General features: G+C 40.7%; 1 protein-coding gene across 2 annotated transcripts; it reads left to right on the top strand.

Annotated features, from left to right (window-relative positions):
• Positions 1-41: 41 nt before the first annotated feature.
• On the top strand, positions 42-20629 carry chaf1b (chromatin assembly factor 1, subunit B). Of its 2 annotated transcripts, none has more exons than XM_048238325.1 (14): positions 42-130; positions 876-1012; positions 1667-1799; positions 2280-2400; positions 2568-2671; positions 2839-2935; positions 4628-4712; positions 6935-7028; positions 7150-7219; positions 7523-7614; positions 8480-8639; positions 9246-9923; positions 19622-19710; positions 19958-20629. In XM_048238325.1, the coding sequence occupies exons 2-14, from the start codon at positions 887-889 to the stop codon at positions 20107-20109; spliced, it is 2001 nt and encodes a 666-aa protein (XP_048094282.1). In that variant the 5' UTR covers positions 42-130; positions 876-886; the 3' UTR covers positions 20110-20629. The 2 variants fall into 2 exon arrangements, with proteins under 2 accessions (XP_048094282.1, XP_048094281.1); XM_048238324.1 differs by lacking the exon at positions 42-130 and adding an exon at positions 143-258.
• Positions 20630-23039: the final 2410 nt, after the last annotated feature.

Below are 23039 nucleotides of genomic sequence, written 5' to 3' on the forward strand. Positions count from 1 at the left end.
GCTATGAACGTATTATGTGACGTAGTCCTCCAATGACACTTCTGTTTTGACCGCGAATGAAAATCAGAGCGGGAAACTTGCTAGCTGGGCAACCAGCATTGTGAACATTTTGAGAACGGAGAACATTAAGGTTAGCAAAAACCCTTGTTGATGACAGTTGCTAAATTTTCATGTTCTTAATTGTCGCAGTAGTGTATTTGTTGTGATCGTGTTGGAGTTATCACCGAACTTTTCTCTGAAGAACTCTGAATTGGCAATGTATGTATTACTTGGCAAGATATAGCCAGCAAGCTAATGCATAGCTAACATACCTTGCAGTGAAGAGGCGATGCAAGCTAGCTAGCTAGTTAATGTACCCAGAGATGCATAGACATCACTTTCATTCAAGGCCTAAGTAAATGTTACAGCCATTTGACTTTGTGTCAAAGTTGCTCATCTGAGTTTCTGTTGGCAAATATTTACTTGCAGTGTAACAGTTAGAGTGGAGGTAAATAACGTTAGGTAACTTAACGTTAGTTTTCTGGCTATGTTCAGTAACGTTAACGTTATTTTTTGATGTTATACAGGCGCCGTTAGCTTGTTAGCCCGCTATAATGTATAAAAATCCCAATTTGTAAGCAGCTGGTGTTTGTTAACGTCAACTTGACTTATTTATCAGCAAAGAGTAAGTCAATGTTGCATTTAACGTTAACGTAAGTTGTCTTTTTATGTGATGGATTGAAGTTGCCTATACCTAGCTAGCCATAGGTTACCTGTGTTGCTTTGTTAAACGTAAATATTTTTCTTTCTTAGTTTCGTGCTGTCCCCCATCTTAGTTTTCAAGTGATTTATCACAATGCCTTGTCAACTTATGTCTTTGCTTACTTTGGTTGTAGTAAGAGAAAGGATGAAGGTGATAACCTGTGAAATCGCCTGGCACAACAAGGAGCCCGTCTACAGTTTAGATTTCCAGAGGAACCCTGAGGCCAGGATAGACCGGCTGGCCACCGCTGGCGTCGACACAACAGTTAGGGTAAGAAGACATACAGATGGGACAACAATGTATTGTGTCTTGGGTTTCTTGTGTCTGTTTTGTGCCTCTGTGGATGTTATTTTTGGAAGGCAGAGATGGCAAAAGTACACACTTTCTATACTTAAGGTGAAGTATAGATACCTGTGGTAAAAATACTGGTAAAAGCAACTTCTTTTAGACACTAAAATCTTAGCAATAGAAAGTACTTATTTATGTTAAAATGTAGGGGAATGAAAGTAAACAGTCATCTATCAACACTGCTACTTAAGTACAGTAACAAAGTACTTCCTTACTTCCTACCTCTGGTGAGAAAGCGCTACATGAGAGGTCAGTGGCATCATTTTGTGGAAGAAAGTATGCTACTGTGCCATATAATTTCAGGATGAGTTGGGTCATAATCTTAAAGGAATTAACCATGGCTATTCTCACTTGACCAGATTATATTAATCCCTGCCAACATTGTAATTAGACATTGGGAACATTTTTGAAGGGATGGAATTACAATACTAAATGGATAACATCGGTATATAGTTAGCATTGGATGCACTTTTAGTGATTCTTCTGACTGTCATCAGCAGTATGTGATCCACTATAACATAGTATAACGGTCATTGACTCAGAGCGTCCTGACCTTGACCTCCTCCTGTACTGTAGATATGGCGAGTAGACAAAGGTCCAGATGGGAAGGCTGTTGTGGAGTTCCTGTCCAATTTGGCTCGCCACACTAAAGCAGTAAACGTGGTCCGCTTCTGCCCCAACAAAGAACTCCTGGCGTCTGGAGGAGATGGTGGGTTTGTGGTGATGTAGTTTTGTGGAAATGGTTGATAAATCAACAATTCTGATGTATTTTATTCATCACATTGTAGTAAAATCAATAATTTTATGTTGTTGCAATTTATTCTGTAACAGTGTGTTTTTGACAGTGTAGGCCTACTTTTCAACTCTTACCACTATTTCTAGCAAGCAGGAAATAATAAAAGAAATAATGGGAAATTTGATTACATATCCCCTCCTTTTGGTCTTCTCTTTAATATTGTTAATTAGCTGAGTTTACTGATCCCAGTAATTTTTGAAGCCTTACTGGAAAATGATTAGTGATCAGCAGTGCTTACATAAACAGAGTTCTTCCAGAGTTCTTAACTCATTTTCCATAAATATGCCAATTGTCACTTACATCCATTAGAATTGTTTAGTGCTGAGAGGTTTTTCTTGAGTGGAGTAAGAAATGTTTTAGCAGTGTGTTCATGAGAGTTGTGTGGTTACTCAGACGGCGTCATCCTGCTGTGGAAGCTGAATGACGCCAAGGAGTCTGAGCCGGCTTCAGCCTTCTACGAGGAAGACGATGCAAAGCTCAACAAGGAGAGCTGGAATGTTCTAAAGACTCTGAGGTGAGCCGGACATGATTTCCTTTTCCTTAATTGTCTCATATTATGTAGTTTAAGGTTGTAATAGGTGTAGTTCTGACCAAAGCATGAAATCCTTCCCTATGCTGGTGCTAATGCTTCCCCCTCTCCCCACACCAGTGTTATGATGGTCTGTGTTTTCTCTGTGGTAGGGGTCATATTGAGGATGTTTATGACATATCCTGGACTAAAGATGGAAACTTTTTGGTGTCTGGTTCTGTGGACAACACCGCCATCATGTGGGACGTGACCAAGGGTATATTTTTGTGTGCTTAATTTATTCTGAAAGCAATATGCAGTATATGGGTATAAATTCCTTTTTTTCCTGTTGCCTTGTTTTCTGTGTGTGTAAAGGCATGCAATTTCTGTGATGTGCCATACATTGTCTAAGTTTTATTGTGTGTGACTGATGCTTATATGCAGGTCAGAAGCTGTGCATCTTCAATGACCACAAAAGCTATGTGCAGGGTGTGACCTGGGATCCTTTGGGACAGTATATTTGCACATTAAGTTGTGACAGGTAGGCAAATTGGATACATTGTAAAGCATGCAGTACACTTTTTGGTGTTTATTTGCTTGAATCCCATAACACACCGAGCATTTGATAGAGAATAGCTATAATACAGGGTAGCCGCGGGGTCTTAAAAGTCTTAAAAAGGTCTTAAATATCATGTTCCTTAATTAAGGCCTTAAAAAGTCTTAAATTCCGTTGCCGAAGTCTTAATTTTTTAAGCGAAGGTCTTAAATTTCATTATACTAACTAGCCTGCAACTCAAGGTGAAATGGGGGTGGGGGGACAACAACAACAACAATGTGAAAATTCAACAGGGGGTTTGCGTAACGTCAGAGAACGTCTAATTTAGTGTTGCACGGTGCACCGATACTACAAATGTGTCGCAATAGCTATTAGCAATTGTTAAAATACCTAATTTTATTAGTATCAGTACTTTTAAGAATGACTGTGTTCTTTTGAAGTAAAGTTTGTGTGCGCAAGGCATGCTTCTAGTGCCTCCTCCCCAAGCCTGTGGCTGTGCGTCTTTTCTCCTCACACACATATGCGCAGCTGTCATGCCATAAACAGCGAGACATGGCTGCTGGTTTAGCTTAAGTTATTCTGTGGTAACACATAATAATAGGCTAATATCAAGTTGATTTGCTCACTTGCACCTCAAGTTTGTGTTGCTAACCTACTTAGGCTATGAGATTTAGGTCTACTATTGGGTTTAATGTCATTTAGAAATAGGCTGCGCATTGCGCAACCTTGGCAATCTTTTACATCTGGAGAGAGCTCCTTGCTAACTAATCCTGCTAGCAGGTCATGTATGTCATTCGTCATTAGTGCTCACTAAAATCATTAGTGAACATTGCAAGACACTTATCTCTTCTATGATCGCTTCTATGATTTTCTTCAACTTGTTAGTTTTTTTTACCATTTATTTTATCTAATGACTTAGAAAACATAATGAATTGCATCCACATATCAAAAATACTATACATTAATAAATGTACACTTTATATGAATTCGAAGATATATGAGATAGAAACATATGAAATAAGCCATAATTTTCCGTGTGTGGAAAGAGTCAAGCAGAATCTAGGATGCCCACTGGTGTGAATGATAACACTATATTCAATATTACTGATGAGGTCAAGGTGGTGCAGGCCCCCAAATCAAATACATTTTTTAAGAATTATCGAAGAAGTATCGAAATCGCAATTCTTGACATGGTATCGGTATCGAAAAAATAATTTTGTATTGTGACAACTACACTAGTCTAATTTCTTGGAGTATGCGCAAACAATACTTTGGGTTTTCGCACCGGCGGCAAAAGGTCTTAAAAAAAGTCTTAAATTTGGGGTGGTCAAACCTGGGGAAACCCTGTAATAGCTCCAGTAGCCGCTGGCAAGGTGCTCTCATTTAACTGCTGAATATATCCTAGGCAACATTCAAGGCTGTAGCCTGTGGTAGAGAAATAGTTTTTGGCACCCACTGTAATAGTCAACATTTTTGTGATTAGAATGCTTTGATGACAATGTTTTACAGTATGTACCCCTGTGACTAACATAACTGCTTCCACAACATGGTTAATATGCAGCTGAAAAAACAGACAGAGCCAATAATGTAATTATAAATATTCCCTGCTGCCTCTTTAACAGCATATGATGAAAATGACAACTTCCCACCTGTTATGTTTATTACTCTTTTATTTAGAGTGTTGCGTGTGTTTAATACCCACCTGAAAAAGAGGGCCTTCAGCATCAGCAAGATGGCCTCTAGCTCTGCAGCAGAGGGAGAGGTACGTGGACGATATTTTTGAGCATTTGTAGACCTTGTTAATGCCCAATTCACCCATTTTTGAGTGTCATTGGCTGCTGCTGCTGTGTCTGTGTGTGTGTGTCTGTTCAGATCAATTCACAATGTAGTGAATTTATGACTCATTACACATTTTGTGCAGCTGTGGTTTGTCTCACTAATAGAAACTTGTCACCACATAGACAAAGGGCAGTCTTAGATTTATGCTGCAGAACAGAAAGAAACTCTCAGTGGGCAGCTCAGTTGACATTCATTGTGATGCATTCCCTATTTCAGTGCAGAGTATGACTGTGATGTTCTCATATTCTTCTTCAAAGCATAAAGTCCACTTAACAGCAGCTCATATTTCGCATTCAGGTTGAGGCTGAGTTTAGGCAAAGACTTAGGCTGGCCCATTCATTCAAATCAGTCAGTGTTTGAGTTAACGCCAAAGACTAGTGCCTGCTAAATCCTGTCATCTATACCAGTGGTTCTATATCTATACAGTGTACCGCAAGGAAAAGTGAGGTGTGCCTTGGAATTTTGACACTCCCAGTGCATTTTTGTACAGCTCATAAAATAGGCTAGAGGGGCATCTTTAAATCCATCAAAGAGGCCGCATCTTAATTTTAAAAAGTGTTTTGGTAGTCAGGGATTTACGTCTTTTTCTTATCTGATCTTTAGTAGGCTACCATACTCAGTATGATGTTAAGCTGAGATCCGTCTCCCAAATCTTTCTAGGCAAGCTCACCACAATGGATCACCACCTACGGTTGTTAGGATACGTTGCAATTGCTAGATTTAGCCACATTTTCGCCTGTCTGCTCCTGCGACCAGTCTGAGGAGTGAGTCACCTTTCCCAGTCTGTGAATAATGTCATAACTTGCCTTTCTTTTGTGCTCACCCTCAGCTCATGGGGGAAAAAATACAGGCATATGAAAATGAAGACAAAGGAGTTATTAAGGTGTGCGAGATGACTATTAGATCGTAAACAATCAACATCGCAAAACATCACTGGGTGCGAACCATAAAATCACGTCGCCAATGCAGCATAAAAACTACACCACCCATCAACGTTAGCAGTTTCGCGTTGTGACTCGCTAGTTGCTTCTATCAAATTCAAGGGCGCACACAGAAAAAGCGGAAAGTTAGACTAGCCAGCCAAGATGCAAAGTAGAACTAACTTCTTCAATCCACCGAATTCATCGGATATATGAGGAACAGGATGAGATTCTGAGAAAGCAGTGAGAGAAGGAAAAGGTACATGCCTTTTAGCACAGTTGACCTTTTGGCTGCAATATGCAAAATATAGCTGTAGCAAAGGTAGAACGCTACAGACAACTCCAGGCTTCCACGCATGCTTGTTTGTTTGTTTGTTTCACACGAATACAAGCTGAAGTGCAAAATGAAAGTATGCATACAGGCTTAATGCAAATATGGCAATGCATTATATTTTTTTACATTAACAAAATGTAAAAAAATAGAATGGGCTGAAAATAAAGTAGGCACTGATGTTCTTTAAAATCTTGTTTCCTCTAAAATGTAATTCTTAATCTTCGCAATTGGTGCATTGGCATGTTTAACTGTTACCTGCAGTGTAAAGTTACATCATGTGTAAGTTAAGTACAGAACTGACTGTGCCCCCAGATTTTTGTCTGTGCTCCTAATTGTTTTTAACTTGGGCGCACAAGTGCTCCTGGAAAAAAATGTTAGTGTAGAGCCCTGGATCAGCCTTCCGATGGTGACCGTTAGTATCATGCAACCATAGGTTTTTCTTCTGCATAGGGAATTGCGAGGGCCAGCTTCATCAAACTACCTCAAGTGACCTCACCGCGCTCAGATTCCCACTACACTTTTTCTGGGTGACACGATACAGATATAAAATGTTTATTTAAAAAAAAAAAAAAAACATGAAAAGGAATCTTGATAAGATTGTGAATGGTGAAAAAAAAAAATCTTTATGATATTTTTGCCATATCGCCACCCCTAAAGCAAAGTGTGTATGAGGTATTTATTTTGAATGCTTTGTTTATCTTGGAACAGTTTTAGGATCAAAACGTTTAGTAAGGAGTTTTGGAGAATCAAATCAGAATAAACGTTTTAGGCAGGCAATTGTTTGGCCAGTTTTGCGTCAGTTGAGCCATATAGGATTTCAGAAGGATGTCATGAATGCCTATTTATTGCCAAGACTTTGATTGTTTCTGTTCTACCCACACTTTCATATAGGTGAAGAATTACAGGATGTTTCATGATGACAGCATGAAGTCCTTCTTCAGACGGTTAACCTTCACGCCAGATGGCTCCTTCCTCCTGGCCCCTGGTACACACACACACAAGACCCAAACATGCTGACATACACGTACATGCTCACATATATATCATTATTCTAATGCAATCACCTTCCTTTGTTGACTTGTGTGTGGAATCTTTCTTGTTCTCAGCGGGATGTGTGGAAGCTGGAGAGAATGTCACCAATACCACATATGTGTTTTCCAGGAAAAGCTTCAAAAGGTGTGTGTGTGTGTGCATGTGTGAGAATAGCTTTGTTTGGGTGTGTGTTCATCTGCCTGCTATTACATTGTCTGTATTATCCTTTGTTCTGTTGCCCTTAACAAATTCTCCTGCAGTCCTGCATCTTCTCAGTTACCTCCAAAGGAATTATTAACTCAGTCTGATGTATTCTCATGAGATGGCAACTAAACAATGCAATTCAGGATAGTTTTCTATGATGAGACTTGGACTACCCTGCCCTACAGCATTAAAGTCATCATGACTTGTCTACGCTCTAAATCAATCTGTCTGTCTTTCCAATAGGCCGGTAGCACATCTGCCCAGTCCTGGTAAGGCCACGCTAGCCGTGCGCTGTTGCCCTGTCTACTTTGAGTTGCGAACAAAGAAGGGAGAAGGTGAGAATTCACAATACATCCTTGAGAGTGTCACCATCACTATACCTTACCCCATATCCTAACGTCACGCGATGCGAGCGAATGTTGGTGACATCATCAGTTTGATTTCAATTGTCCTAACTGTACACGTCACATTATGAACATTTGTCAGACACACAGTCTCTATTTTCTTTCTGTCGCTGACATTGCTCTGCTATTTTGAATGAGAAATATGACTCAATAGTAGGGCATATTTGACAGTTGGACAGTTAGGATACGCTGTTAGAGCTCACTAGCATGCTAACTATAAGCTCTGACAAGTCTAAGAGTGAAGTCATGGCTTGACCTTGGGGTAAAACCAGCTTTGATGTTGAGCTATGATCAGCTCAGTGATCGAGTTGCTGTACTCTGGTTTTACGTGAGCACTTAATACAGTTTGAACTCTTTACCATTGTCTAATCGTATGTATCTTTGACACTGGGCTAAAAATGGTTCATTTGTGTTGAAATAAAATGGCGGAATTATCTGTTGAATATATTTTGGGCCATCAATTAATCTGAAGTACCTGGCAAAGGTCTCGCACAAATGGATCTCATTCAGTATGGTCTTTGATGATGCAAGGAAAGGATTGAGTGAAATCACTTTGCCAAAATGTTATTTTGAATGATGCCTAGACTGCACTTAAATGTTATTTTTCTACTTCAAAAATATGAATATATGACCAATATTTTAGGTGTTATTAACATTGTGTTAATGCAGCATCCATAACTTTAATGCAGACCCATTTTAAAACATCATAGTTGTCTCTAAGGGCTGCTTTGAGGTTCACAAATTGAGTTTTTCCCTTCAGAAATGAAGCATCTCTCTTACTCATAACCTCTTTCAGATGATGAGGTCAAGCCCTTGCCAAACACCCTCCAGCTGCCGTACCGCGTGGTGTTTGCTGTGGCATCGGAAGACTCCCTCTTCTTCTACGACTCCCAGCAGACTCTCCCGTTTGGCTACGTCTCCAACATACACTATCATACACTCAGCGACCTCAGCTGGTCAGTGCCATGTACCGAACCAACTCTTCCCCCTAACATAGTTGTTATATTCCAAACTAACTACCCAAAGGTAATGAGGTTGTGCACAAACAGTCTTTGTTAAACTAGACTCGTCTCTATTTAACCTGTTTATTTTTGGCCTAAAGTCTAAAACGGGTTATTTTCACCTGATTATTGACTTGGCCAAAAGTAAAGAAATGAAACAGACGAGTTTAGTTTCACAAAGATGTGTGTGCAACCTCATTACCTTTGGGTAGTTAGTTTGGAATCTGTGTGTTTTTTGTTTAGCACCAAACACAAAGACTATGAAGGCGTATCCTCTCAAACAAATAGTTGTTGTATTCTTGCATACATTTCCTTTGCCTAACAACCTCTTCCCCAAACATCTTTGTTGTATTGTTGCATACCTACTCCGATTCCCCACATTCCTGGTCAAGTCACTTAAACAGCGTGTTTACTCTGTTTTTATTCTCTAACAATGCCTCTATGTTTATTTTTAGGTTGGTTTTCTCAAAGGGTCTAAATACTAAATGAAAGTATTCATAAAGTAAAGTATTAAATGCTAAATGAAAGTAAATGGAAGTATCTATTGTCTTTCACTTGCAGGTCCAAAGATGGCTTAATCCTGTCTGTGTCATCGACGGACGGCTACTGCTCTTTTGTCACGTTTGCAGAGGGCGAGCTCGGAAGCCCTCTCAAAGAGCCTCCCGTCCTTAAGATCCCCACGCCCGGCTCCGCCCAGGAGAAGAAGGGCCGGAGGACCTCCAATGGCAGGACGGCGTCGCCTGTGCCCCGCACTCCCATCACCCCTGGCAGTCATGAGAAGGACAAAGCGGCCGCTGTCTCCCCCTCTGCCGGCACCACCATGGCCTCCCCGCCGCCTGTCAAACTCAGCCGCGCCGAGGAGAGGAAGACGCCGCAGAACCCGCAGGCGAAGTCGCAGCCTCGCCGTATCACCCTCAACACGCTGACGACCGCCTGGAGCAAACCCAGCACCCCCAAAAACACCGGCAGCACCCCTAGCTCAGCCCCCGCCACCCCGGCTGCCTCTGCCGTGAGCACTGCTGCTGCTACACCCCTCACAAAAACCCCAGGCACCCCTAAAACCCCCGTCCCCAATGCCCCTGCAGTGTCTGCGACAAGCACCCTGGCATCAACACCGAGCACCCCCAAAACTACCCCATCCACCCCCTGCAACAACAAGGGCTCCTCTGCTCCCTCCACCCCCCTGGGACTGACAAACCAGCAGCAGAAGAGCAGCTCTGCCAAGGGTCCTACTCCCAGGTACAGTGCATCTCTGGTGCTTGACCTTCTGCTTCCTTCAAGCTTTTGTGTTTTTTCTGTTGGCACTTAAGTAACATTGTGTGTAACAAGTGGTGTCCATTATTTGTAAGATTGTAGATGGAGGGCGAACGAGATCTTAATAGTTTCCACAAAACTGTCAACTAGTTATATTAGCTTATTTACAGAGGTATTTTTATTATACCTGTAGATGTAGATGATTATGTATTATGGCTTTGAATGTTTGATATTTTGATATATATATATATATATATATATATATATATATATATTAGCGGTCCCCAACCACGGACATGGGACATTCCTAACCCGGACGTAGCCCTCGACATGAGTTTTAAAAAAAATGCATGCAAACTAAACTAAATTTAATTCCCAATAATGTCACGTTTTTACATGGCATAGGCCTATATGCAGTTTTTTGATTTGCATGTTTGCATTTTGCAAGGTCTATTTTCTTACATCTGTCTGTCCGCCTTCAACACTTTTACATATTGCCTTCAGCGCGCAGCCTCAGGTCAGCTCACTTCACTTGATCAGTTCTTGGTGAGCGGTAGTGTCACCGCAGTTAGCTAAACTGCTAGAATGAGCAACAAAAACAAGCATCTTTAGCAGGTCACTAGCCAGAGTGTTTGAGTTGCGAGAGCAGAAAAAAGTCACCGTTAGCTGCACATTTTAGTGATGAGGACTGGGTGTCAAAACTTCAGCTTACCTGTGTGACATATTCGGGTTGCTTAATGACCTCAACCTGTCACTCCAGGGGAGAATGATGACTGTCTTTAAACTGGCAGATAAAGTTGCTGCATTTAAAGCCAAGCTTGATTTGTAGGGACGGCGAGTGGACAGGGTGTATTTGTCACGTTCCAAAAGTAGTGGGGTTTTGGGAGGGACTGAGGCAGGGCCCTTTCTCTCGCAGCTGGTGCGCGATCACCTTGTTGCGCTCTCGAATGAGTTTGAGCGTTACTTCCCATCCTTCAAAGATTCACGGCAAACCAATGAGTGGGTCCATAACCCATTTGTCAATATCGAATAGTCCTAACTTGTCAGCGCGGGAGGAAGAGCAGTTGATCGAAATTGCAAATGACGGTGGTCTTAAGAGTGTGTATAAGGAAACCTCTCTGGCGGGTTTTGGATCAAAACCAAAGCAGAATATCCCGAGATAGCCCGTAAAAGCTGAAAACATTTCCCCACCACTTATGTATGCGAGGCGGGTTTTGGCAATGACTGCAACTAGACAAATTGTGCAATCGACTGGACATTTCAAACACACTGAGGGTGTCACTGTCTTCCATCACCCCCAGATGGAAGCTTCTTGTTGCAGGGAAACAAGCAGGGCTCCCACTGATTATATTCGTAATGCACGTTTAGTTCCCATGTTTTGTTCCCATATTTTGTTAAGCATGTTCACACTTATAGATGTAGCTTCATATTGTTCAATTTTCACTTCTTCACGTTCACGGTTTTCACAAGAGATCGTTGCCTTCACTGTTCATACATAACTGGAGCTAGTTCTTTTCAAGTAATGCATGCACAACACATGGAACATGGTTTGGTGTGCCTATTAACAAGTCTCTAGCAACGCAATGCAAAGATGGTCGTTCATTAGACTGAATTCGGGGGTCTCCTTTTTATTTTTGTGCATTGTGTAGGCTGCACACTCAAATACATTATTTAAAAGAGTTGACAAATAAACGCAAAAATGTCTCCTCTACTTTTTATTGTGATTACAACATTCTAACATTAACAGAACTACCATGGTAGCATAACGTGGTATGATACCATGGTACCACAACTTTTAACATGATACTTTGCATCATAGAATAACCAAATAGGGATATTAATATTCATGTAGTACATCTCGAACGTTATGGTTAACGGTTAACCAATGATTCAACTATCCGACACACACCTAATGTTGCCATGGTCAAGCTGATCTGCTGAAGTGTCAGAACGGGGATGAAAGGTGATTTAAGTGGCTTTGAATGTGGCATGGTTGTTGGTGCCACATGGGCTGGGATTTCAGGAACTGCTGATGTACTGCTGATTGTCACTCACAACCATCTCTAGTAGGGCTGCAGCCTGCAGGATATGTCTGGGATGTGTGTTTTTGTGTGTGTGTGTGTGCGTGCCATGAGGGAGATAGATGAGTGTGTGATGAGTTCTTTGTTGTATTGCTAACTTGTAATTTAACATTAATTAGTTTACTACTTGAAGGTTATACAAATTAACATCATATCAAGTCATATCGACTGACAACATTAAGCTACTGCCGCTACAAATACCGTACCTTCTAACTAGCACTAGTACATTAATCAGCTAACATCAATGTTTACATTATCTTGTGTCGCCTATGCTTGGTGAGCTGGAGTTAACAACTTGATGCTTTTGGCTCAGATGTTGAATCATTGTTGACGTGCAGTTGTGGTACACCAGTTCTGCTTTGCAGTGGACACATTGCACCTTGTTGTCTTCTTTTCTAAGTTTGAAATGATCCCAAACTTTGGACATTCTCTGCCTTTTATGGGCGGTTTCTTCAACTTAATTCTGTGAAACAATGATCCGTGAGCTGACCATCAGGCCACATATGCAAGTGATGGGAATTTAATGACATTTTTTTGTAATCAAATTGTTCAAGTTACTCCAGTAATCGTTTCAGCCCTAATCTCTAGGGTATACAAAGAATGGTCCGAGAAAGAGAAAATATACAGTGAGCGGGAGTTCTCTTGGCAGAAATGCCTTGTTGATGCCTGAGGTCAGAGAAGAATATGCAGACTGGTTCAAGCTCATAGAAAGGCTACGGTAACTCAAATGACAACATTGTTATAACAAGGTATACAGAGGAGCATCTCTGAACGCACAACATGAAGAACCTTGAATCAGAAGGGGTACAGCAGCCTCACTGTATGCCACTCCTGGAACAGGACACTGAGGTTACAATTTGCACAGGCTCACCAAAACTGGATAATAGAAGATTGTGTAAATGTTTCCTGGTCTGATGAGTCTGTTTCAGCTGCGACATTTGGATGATGGGCATAAAGAACATGACCACATGGATCCATCCTGCCTTGTATCAACGGCTCAGTCTGGCAGTGGTGTTCTGCCAGGGGTTCCCAACCCTTTTTGGCAGGTGACCCTATTTTGATGTCACAAAACATTGGCCACCCCAATCATTCACAACATGAGCCCGCATCTCATCTCTGCTGTAACATCCAATCGAGAGCGGTACTTTGATAACATCAATCAAATATCTCAAGCGTGCTGTCTCAGTTAATTTTTACATTGCTAGTTTGGGAAACAATGTGTTATGGTATGGGGGATGTTTTCTTGGCACACTTTAGGCCCCTTAGTACCAATTGGGCATTATTTAAATGACCTAGCCAACCTGAGTTGTTGTTGACCATGTCCATCACTTTATGAGCACAGTGTCTTCTGATCTTCTGATGGCTACTTCAGTAGGATAGCCTGCCATGTCACAAAGCTCGATCATCTCATACTGGTTTCTTGAATATGACGACGAGTTCACAGTACTCAAATGACCCCCAAAGTGATCTCAATCCAATAGAGCACCTTTGGAATGTGGTGGAACGAGAGATTCGCACCATGGATGTGCAGCCATCAAATATTCAGCAACTGTGTGATGCAGTCATGTAAATATGGACCAAAATCTCAGGAATGTTTCCATTGTTGAATCCTTGCCACCAAGAGATGAGTATATATTGGCATATCTGATGAGCATGTAGGGTACATTTGCATTATTCCATTTTCAGTGCCATACAGTGTTGGGAACGTTACTTTAAAAAAGTAATTAGTTATAGTTACTCAGTACTTGTTCCAAAAAGTAACTGAGTTAGTAACTGAATTACTCTATGATAAGAGTAACTAGTTACCAGGAAAAGTAACTATTTGCGTTACTGTTACAAAAAAAAAAAAGTTGCTATATGTCAAAGAATTTGTTTTTTTTTAGCAGTACAGACGGGTGTTTGTAGGCTACATAACTTTCGATATTTATTAGATAGATAGATACTTTATTGATCCCCAAGGGGAAATTCAAGATTTTCTTTTAAACGGCGTTATTCCAAACACTGGTGCCATATCTGTATCCCCATATCTGTATCCATGGATACATCAACGAGGTGTGTATCATAGTCCTAGTGGGATTGCACGGTTTGGACATGGAGGATTTAAAGCTTTACAGCTACAACCCTTTTTACTTGGGGTGTGAATAGAGTAGAACCAGTTCCAGATTTTTCAATTCATTGGAACTGGACACCTCCACCAGCGTTATCAATTCAGGGTTCCCACGGGTCATGGAATTTTTGGATAAAGTCTATTCCAGACATGGAAAGTCAGGGAATTTTATCCCTCTATCCCTTTGGGGCAAAGTTGTTTAGTTTAAAATTGACTTGCCTGTCAATTCCTCTTATCTGCGGACATGTTTTTCAGACCATGGTATATGGCTCTTTCTGGCAGAAAGTGAAATTGAGCAGAAAGTGAAATTGAAACACAATGCAGCTCAATGTGGTTGACCTTATTCTAAACAGCTGTGATGGGACTGAAGGCCAACAATGTGTTTTTCTGAAGCAGTAATAAAGGTTGTCTTACCAGTAGGCTAGAACACGACACAAAACAGTTTGCGTTTGCAAAATTGACGAAGCTGCTACATGTTTATTTTTAAAGAAAAATAGAAAAAAAGAATATTACTTTTCAAATTATATCCCCTTAAAAAGGAGCATTGCCATTTATTTTAACATTTAAGTTGAATTTGAATTTTATTTGGTATATTCTACACCGTATTCAAACTTAGAGATAATGACAACTGTGTAGATACTGAAAAGGAGTACCTTTTTCACACAGAAAATTGATAAGATGATCAAGAATCCAACCAATAAATAGAATCGACAATGAAATCAATATTGATAAAATCCTATCAATTACCATCCTTACTTTTTACACATTAATTTTGAAGACTGCATCAAATTCAATTAAAAGTTATCAAAGTTGTTGAACGATCTGAATAAGCTGCTTTTAGGAAGATGGCTGGTCAGTAGGGCTTTGGTTAACAATCTGAAAAATTCTCCATTAATTCATGTTCCTGCTGATTGCCATATGAAGACTAATACAAGAGGCCTAATGGTTAACTCTCTCCCTAAGCACAAGGATGGGGTAGATGAAGCTATATGACATGTTTCAGATGCTCCAATCCCAAGCAAGCAGCTTAGCATTGCAGGTACATGACCAATAAGGGGCCGTGCACACAACGCTGGTTTTTGTGAAACCGGTGAGGTTTTGTTAACGGTTACGCCTTGCATGTACACGACGCCGGCAGTTTAGGAGACTGAAACCGATAGCTTTTGAAACCGGCTTCCGAAGTGGGAACTTTTGAAACCGCCGGCTAACTTTCGCCGTGTAGACGCCTGTAGGTGAGAGAGGTTGGATGGGAATCCGGTCCTTCTGTGTTCATGCTACCTGTGTGTGCATGAGCAGAAATCTTAGAAGAAATCCGACTACCTGTGGATCTGGCAGTGGCAGTAAAATTTGGTTCTTCTGCTTCTTCAACTGATAATAATGTGTAAGTGCATGTAAGCTCTCTCACTGGCATGTGGTTATCATAAAGGAGTGTTATCTAAGTAGGTATAGGGATTATTGTGCATTATTGTGAGGTGAAATGAGGTAGGCGTAACCTTCTAATCATTAGCACCAGGAACATGTTACCTTGTTATCTTAACATGTTATGAAGTAACAGGAATATTTTACCTTATCTGCCCCCTGCTCTGGTGTGTATGTGTGTTCTAAGGGTTTGTGTACTCCTGGTGAGCTCACTGCTCCTTGTGTGTGTGTTTGTGTTTGTGTGCGTGCAACCTCGCGATGGGTTAAATGCAGAGGACAAATTTCATTCAGGACTAATAAAGTACTTGATGTATAACCCCTTTACAAAAAAAAGTTGGGATGCTATGATGTGAATGCACCAATCTCAATTAACTATATGGTTTACACATAGCAAAGACATCAACATATCAGTTGTTGAAACTGAGAAATTTCATAGTTTTTCAAGTAGATTTTTCGTTTTGAATTTGATGCCTCCAAACTTTTGGAAACCGTGTTGTATTTGCTTTTCACCAAGAAGTTGTAAAACATGGTATGCTCTGTACTTCACTTGTTTTGCCTAGTATTTGTCAAATCATAATGCATCTTACTCACTCTTCTTTATCATCTATATGCTCTAAATGCTATTTTCTTCATTTTTGTTTACCGCTTGTAGTTGAGGATATATTTATTTTGCCAGAAGAGCACATGGCAGCTGCAGTGAATAAAAAGGATTAAGGATCAGACTTGGCAGTGAACTCCTGGTGTTGTTTTGGTTTCCCGGCCAGGTCTGACGGCCAGGGACACCCAGGCTGGGGGATCGTTAGACCCCCTGCCGCTCGCGCAGTAACAATGAGTTCCCTAGCGCCGCTCTAAAACAATGGCCAGTCTGTCCTTGTGTACCATAAAGGGTCTGCGAGACCGGACAAGAGAGGGGAGAAAGTGTGTGTGTGGGTTTTCTTTGAGAGATAGAGAGAGAAAGCCAAAGACAAAACTGATGGTGGACAAAATCAAGGAAGTGTGAAGGAGAATGGGAAATAATGAGGTATGAATGGTCCAGAGGGACCAGATGAGCAGTATGGTCAAAGCTTAGGTCAAAACCAAAAAAAAATGCTAAAACCTTTTGACTTTGTGTTGTGTGTGTGTGTGTGTGTGTGTATATAGCTACATTTCATTTAGAAATAATGATTTAGAACAGCGGTTCCCAAACTTTTTTTCTCCGCGGACCACCTTCTACATCCTGACTCCACCATCCAACACATAAAAAAGTAACACATTCTATTGACTCATTCCAGGCATCGTGTTTAATTAGCTGCCCTACATAATAACAAAATCAAAATGTGCAACTGGTCTATGAGCTCTCACGCTAAAATGAAAAACCACACTAGAATGGTTAGATGGCATCTCACTGCAGACCAGGCACTGTGGCTTTGGGAGCATCAAAGAGCATCAAACCAGCTAATAGGCTAACTGAAATAACACCCATGCCAATCTCTAGGTATGGTGAAGGGTATGTGATATTGTGTATTTTACAATATCACATATCATTAAAAGTGTATTTTAAGGAAGAACATTTATTTATTTATGATACATTATTCATTTACTAAGAAAATTGGTGTCCTTAAAGGTTAGATATTTCCTCATTTTTCACTTAAGGCATTAAGATCAATTTCCAAAAGATGATTTTACATTCCTCTTTTCAGTCAACTTTAGCATGGGTGCCAATACTTTTGGCCATCACTGTAGCTCTTTAAGGTGACATTTTGAATCCTCTCTTGCAATTATTGCCTTGCATTGTCCTTAGAATGATGGAGAGGGTATACAACAGCAGTCATTGCCTCAGTGACTCTAGCCAATTGTGCCCCTGATGGTGCAGGTTGAGGAAATGCTGTCAACTAACTTGACAGCTGACGGCATATGCTCATTCCCACCCTCCCAGTTAAAAATAAATGTAGTGTAATGGTGGGGAACTGCAGTTAGATTGCTACAAGGTAAAGTTGGGGGATGGGGACTAAAGTGAAGAGCAGGAAGTTGGGATGGTAGGAAAATACTGTAAAAAGTTGATTAAAAGCCGAGTCCCAATCAGACGCAGGACCCTTTCACTAGCCTGGTGTGTATGAACATGGGGGCTAATGAACATGCCCCCCAGAGTCTAGCACTGTAGCGGCCTGGCTGCAGCAACTCGAGCTAGGTAGAAGCGATTGTTTTCGGGGGGTGGTTCGTACAGACAGTACTCTGTGACCTCAAGAAACGGAGATCTATGTGAAAAATAGCCGGAATTCTCTTGTAAAGCCCTCCAGATCACCAGTTTAAGCTTGTCCTATGCTACTTAGATTGAGTAGATGGCACGGCTTAAAAAAGATTTTCTGCTGATGGAAGGCAGGCAATGTTAGCCAGAGTTCCTGAATGTTTAAACTTCTGTCAATAAGGACATGCTATATACATGGTTAAATCGATTAGATTCTCCACAATTCAAAGTCAAAAGTCAAAGTCAAAGTCAGCTTTATTGTCAATTTCTTCACATGTTCCAGACATACAAAGAGATCGAAATTACGTTTCTCACTATCCCACGGTGAAGACAAGACATATTTTACCAATTTTAAGTCCACAGACAAACATAACATTCAAGTAAACAAAAAGTAAGTAAAATAAGTAAATAAGCGGGCACATATAATAATAAAAAAATAAGAGCAGCAAAATTTTGTTGAAATTGTGCATAGACAGTCAATAAAAAAACTAGTGCAAAGTCAGGCCAATAAGAGGCTTGGGTAGTTCTGTTTGACCTGAGTAATAAAGAATTCAATTGTTCAGTTGATTTTGCAGAAACCATAAGCACCAAAGTAGCATATGGTCCAGCACATTTAGATTTACCAGCATTAGAAAGAGGTGTAGCATTTGTTCCATCAGACTCACTACTTCATTTCACTTTGTGAAGAGAGTGTGGTTCCTCACTAGTCACTACACATAAATCTAGAAATGAAATGTACTGTAATTACTTAATTTAAAGGTTTGGTACTTTCAAGCATCTCTAGGGGCTTGGTGCAAAAGTAATTTATTACAAACACACTTGTATACTAACCTGCGAGTGTAAGTGGAGTTAACTTTTGATTTTAAATATTAAAACTACTCAACAAATATGTTGTAGCGTACTTCCTTTAGCCTGTCCCAAGTGTTTCTTGGGTTTGACATTTAAGCGTAGACTTACACTTTCGTTATTGCCGATTTTAGACTTCTTGACCACAAGGAAGTGGTGGTGGTTGTAAGGAAAGAAACCTAAATGGTGACCTGTAGAATTGTGCACTGATGGTGCAGCGTAGATGGCATTTTCATCAAGCTTAATTATCTCACACTTCCATGTGGATTTAGATCTTCAGAAAATACAAACTTACAAACAAAATTTGGTAATAGAATATAACTCCTATTTAATTGTAAGAGTTTCCAATAGATATATTTTCAATTCAACCTAGCGACATCTCAAACAGTGGCCTAAGGAGGACGCGACTCAATAGGTCAAAATCTCATACACTGTAAACTAAAGTATTGTTTTGTTTAATTCTGGGAATGAACATGATTTGCTGATTTGGCTTAGCCTGACGAGCCAGACCCACATTAAAATAGGGTCTGGGCACTCACCGTTCGCAGTGCTCAGTCCGAGGGGCGGGATAATCGGTTGTCTTTCAAATTCCCTCTGCACTAATAATAGGACAGCTGAGTCCCATGCGTTTTCCCACCAGCCCGGAGCTAGTTGGCTAGTTCAAACTTTTGCCAACTTAAAACAAGCTTAACTTGTGTCACACTGTTGGCCAACAGCAACATCCATCTTCTTTGTTTTCAAGTAGCCGGGAATTCAAGCCAAACCGTTGCAACTCTGCCATCAATCATTATGTTAAGCCTGCCTAACGACTCTATACACGATTTGATTGGCCTGATTTTGAATCAGGCCTTAAAGTTTAATTTTTCGAGCTCACAAGCCAACGGAGAGTTGCTAGACTAGCCCTGGAAGCAAATGTAATTTGCTGCCGCTAGGGTGCGTCTAGATTTCTAGTCTAGATTTGGCTTTGATCTGTGCTTAGATTTGACTCTTGGCTCCTGTTTTGTAGGCGTATTTCTCTGACCTCAGTCATGCTGCGATCACCTGCTCCCTCTCAGAGTTCCATCGCACCCTCCTCCACTGAAAAGGCCAAACACGGTGAGTCATGTCAGTCGACTGGGGCGGGACTCAGACAGGTGTATTAAGCATTTTAAGCAACGGAATGCAATTTTTATTGTTGTAGTGCTAAAGTGATGTCAAAGCACTTTAAAAGCAATGTTAACTGGTTCTGTCACTATACTAAGGCTATTGTTTTTCATACTATTGTCAGCTGAACTGTTTGTCTGTGTGTGTATCTGTCTGTCTGTCTCTCTGTCTGTGTGTGTGTGTGTGTTGTTTTCTTCAGAGAGACCATCCCCTTCCAGTGACCCTCTCTGCAACCCTCCGGAGTCCAAGCGTCCAAAGACGGACTCTCCCCAGCCAAAGGCATCCAGTGCCCCTGAACCTGAAGCGGGCCCTGCCCCTGCTCTTGTCCAGGGAGACCCCAGCACGGGCTGAGACCGGCTGGAGACCTCTGGATCTGTGTACCTCATGCTCCCACTCAGACTCAACAATGCCACCATTTGCCCTCTTCTAAGAGTGCCCATGTACTTGCATGTGCGCTTATATAAAAGTACTGTATCCGAATCCTTTTAAGTGGAGAGGTGAAGAAAGGGTTTAAAATGTCAAGCAACGATCAACGATCATGTTGATGTGGGACTAACACACACACATACAGACACGTGCGGAGCACCATTATTACGGTCTACATTCTAATGTTAAAGCTGTTAAACTGTTTGCTCTTTTGTTTTTTCTTTTGTAAGGTAGCATTTTGTATATATTATAATATCTATGTGCTCACAATACTTGGTAATGTCTACACACAAAAAAAGAAAGATTTCTTTTTCATGTAATGTGGTCCCCTTTTCACTGTCTTCTCATCTTTAAAACACATGCAACATTCTAAAATCTAAGCAGTTTATCTGGACCATTTTTATTTTTTGATATTCTGCAAAGTGATATAAAAGAATTTTCAAAATATACGTTTCTGGAACATTTTTGTTCTAAGTATGTCTACACTACACTACACATCCAATCAGTAAGATGGACTTGATTATTAAGTGCAAAAAAAAATTTCAGCATCATGGATCAGTCACAGTTGTGTCTAGGCAAATTAAATATCCTGTAGAACTGAACTCCGAAGTCTAATTCATGTTAATACTTGAAGCTAATAGTGCCAGCCTTGGGGAGCTGAAGACGGGAAGAACATGTGTTGCTAAGCAGTTGCATTCCAGGTGTTGCAGCCATGTGAGTCATTAAAGACACCAAGTTGGGTCACATTGACGAAAGGAGCATGCAGTTTGAATTACAGTTGAGATTTATATTTTGCCATATTTCGCTATGATCTAGACAACTGGCATTACCTCAAAAACTTGCTGTTAAACTCCAAAGACCAGGAGGTGTGCAGGTTTATTGTTGTCTCAGTACTCAAGTAAATCTTAAATAAATGCTATTGATGTTGACTATTAATACTACAGTATCATGATTCCAAATACAGTGTGAACTGTATGTGATATGATCTGTAGTAGGCTAGGCTGGCATCCTGGGAAAACTGGCTTTCGAGATATTGGGCCCTAATTTGTTTGGCGGGCAAAATGCAAAGTCTGTCAGCAAGCAAAGGTCTCACACGTGAAATAGGCCTACTGCGGGTGTATGGGAGCATTGAACTGACTCATCAGTGTTTGCACTTCAGTGTCTTACTTAGCGTTCATGGGCATCGGAAAAACCTTTTCCCCAGTGAAAACATCATCATTCCGCATCATTCACGTCATGTAGGCTAATGTGTGAGTCAGAGGTCAGAAACTGGGGCTAGATTTTGCTAGAGTTGCTCAGTTAGGGGCTCGTCATCACTTTTGTCGTCACTTTGTAGTTCGTTTGTAGTCCATGTGGCCTTTCATGTCCAACACAGAGCCATAGAAAAAGCCATGTTAAATCTACCGCTCTGGTCCAACAGTTTTAATGTGAACTTGGGAATGTGCTAGCCTGGGTGTTCCCATGCTGCCTTGCGTGCGATTTGATTCACGCTGCTAAGGCAGCCTGGAGACCATGGAGCAAATTTTTGCCTGAGATAGGGAACCAATCACAGAACAGGTGGGAAAGCAAGACTATGATGAGCTATGCACAGACGCATTTGATAGACATCCGTGGCACCCAATAAACGGATCTGGGCATTTTTTTCAAATACGAGAAAATGAACGTTTGGTTCCCAGACCACGTCTCATTGAGAAGTGGTGGCGCTAGCCAGGCTAGGAATGTGCCGTTTTTGTCACTTGAAAGCTGCATATCATTCTTTCACGAGCATCTTACACTATATTTTAAGCAAATACAGTTGTTTGTTTAGGATTAGTGAGGGTATGTTTTAACCTTTGTTGTGGCATCCGTGTTTGTCACACATTCTGATGGCAAAGCACATGAACACTTGCTGTCGGAAAAACAAAGTAGCCATGGGGGCGGTCCTTGTCATTCCGAGGTGCCCTGAATGCACCCTCACAGTCACTTCTACGCTATGTCACATCTATGAAACTCCCGCCCTCCGTCCTGATTGGCTGTACCATAAAATCGGTTGCAGAAATCACTCTCAATGGAAGAGGTCCCAGATGGATGTGAGTGAAGCTAGGCGGAGCTAAGCGGAACGAAATTCATCTGGCTAGGGTCAGGTTCATTTTAATCCGGTCCGCGACAACTTCACGGAACACGCTGCTATTTAGACATGAGGCAGACCGACACAAAGTGTGGCCGCCCATTCTTCTCTAGGAACTACTGGCGAAGTAGCCTCAAAGACATCACATGAAATAACTTTTTCTCATCTTTTATAAGGTGCTATATATTTGCTGCGGTAAACGGTTCGCGAGAAAATTAACTTTCAAGAAATAATCATATTAGGCTACTATAGCTCTGCGCTCATTTTAATTCATATACGTGGAATATCTCACAAACCTTTCGTTCCACACATGACAAACCGTAAACCAGAATAAACAGCAGACCTTACCGAACACAAAGGTGTATGCAATCCCCTGTACAATAAGCCGTTCCAGAGTAATCCGGTTTTGAAATGGCAGCAAATTTCTATATGGTGTCCAATTTTGGGCTTTAAGTGTCTTAAAACTGAGCTGTGCTTAAATACCTACATATGTGTAAATATTAGGGCTGTCAATCGTTTAAAAAAATTATTATTCTTATAAATAATGTAATTAATTACATACTCTGTGATTAATTAATCTAAATTAATCGCATATATATTTTTTGCTGTGAAAGTATTTTAAATATTTAAATTCAAATGAATCATTGAATAATCAGCATTAGTGACATTAAAGTTCAAAAACTCTTTTATTATTATTTTCACTGTTCAAATAATTGCCATAATAATCTATGATATGTCCTAATATGCT

Source organism: Alosa alosa, chromosome 3 (genome assembly GCF_017589495.1).
Source record: "Alosa alosa isolate M-15738 ecotype Scorff River chromosome 3, AALO_Geno_1.1, whole genome shotgun sequence".
NCBI lineage: Eukaryota > Metazoa > Chordata > Actinopteri > Clupeiformes > Clupeidae > Alosa > Alosa alosa.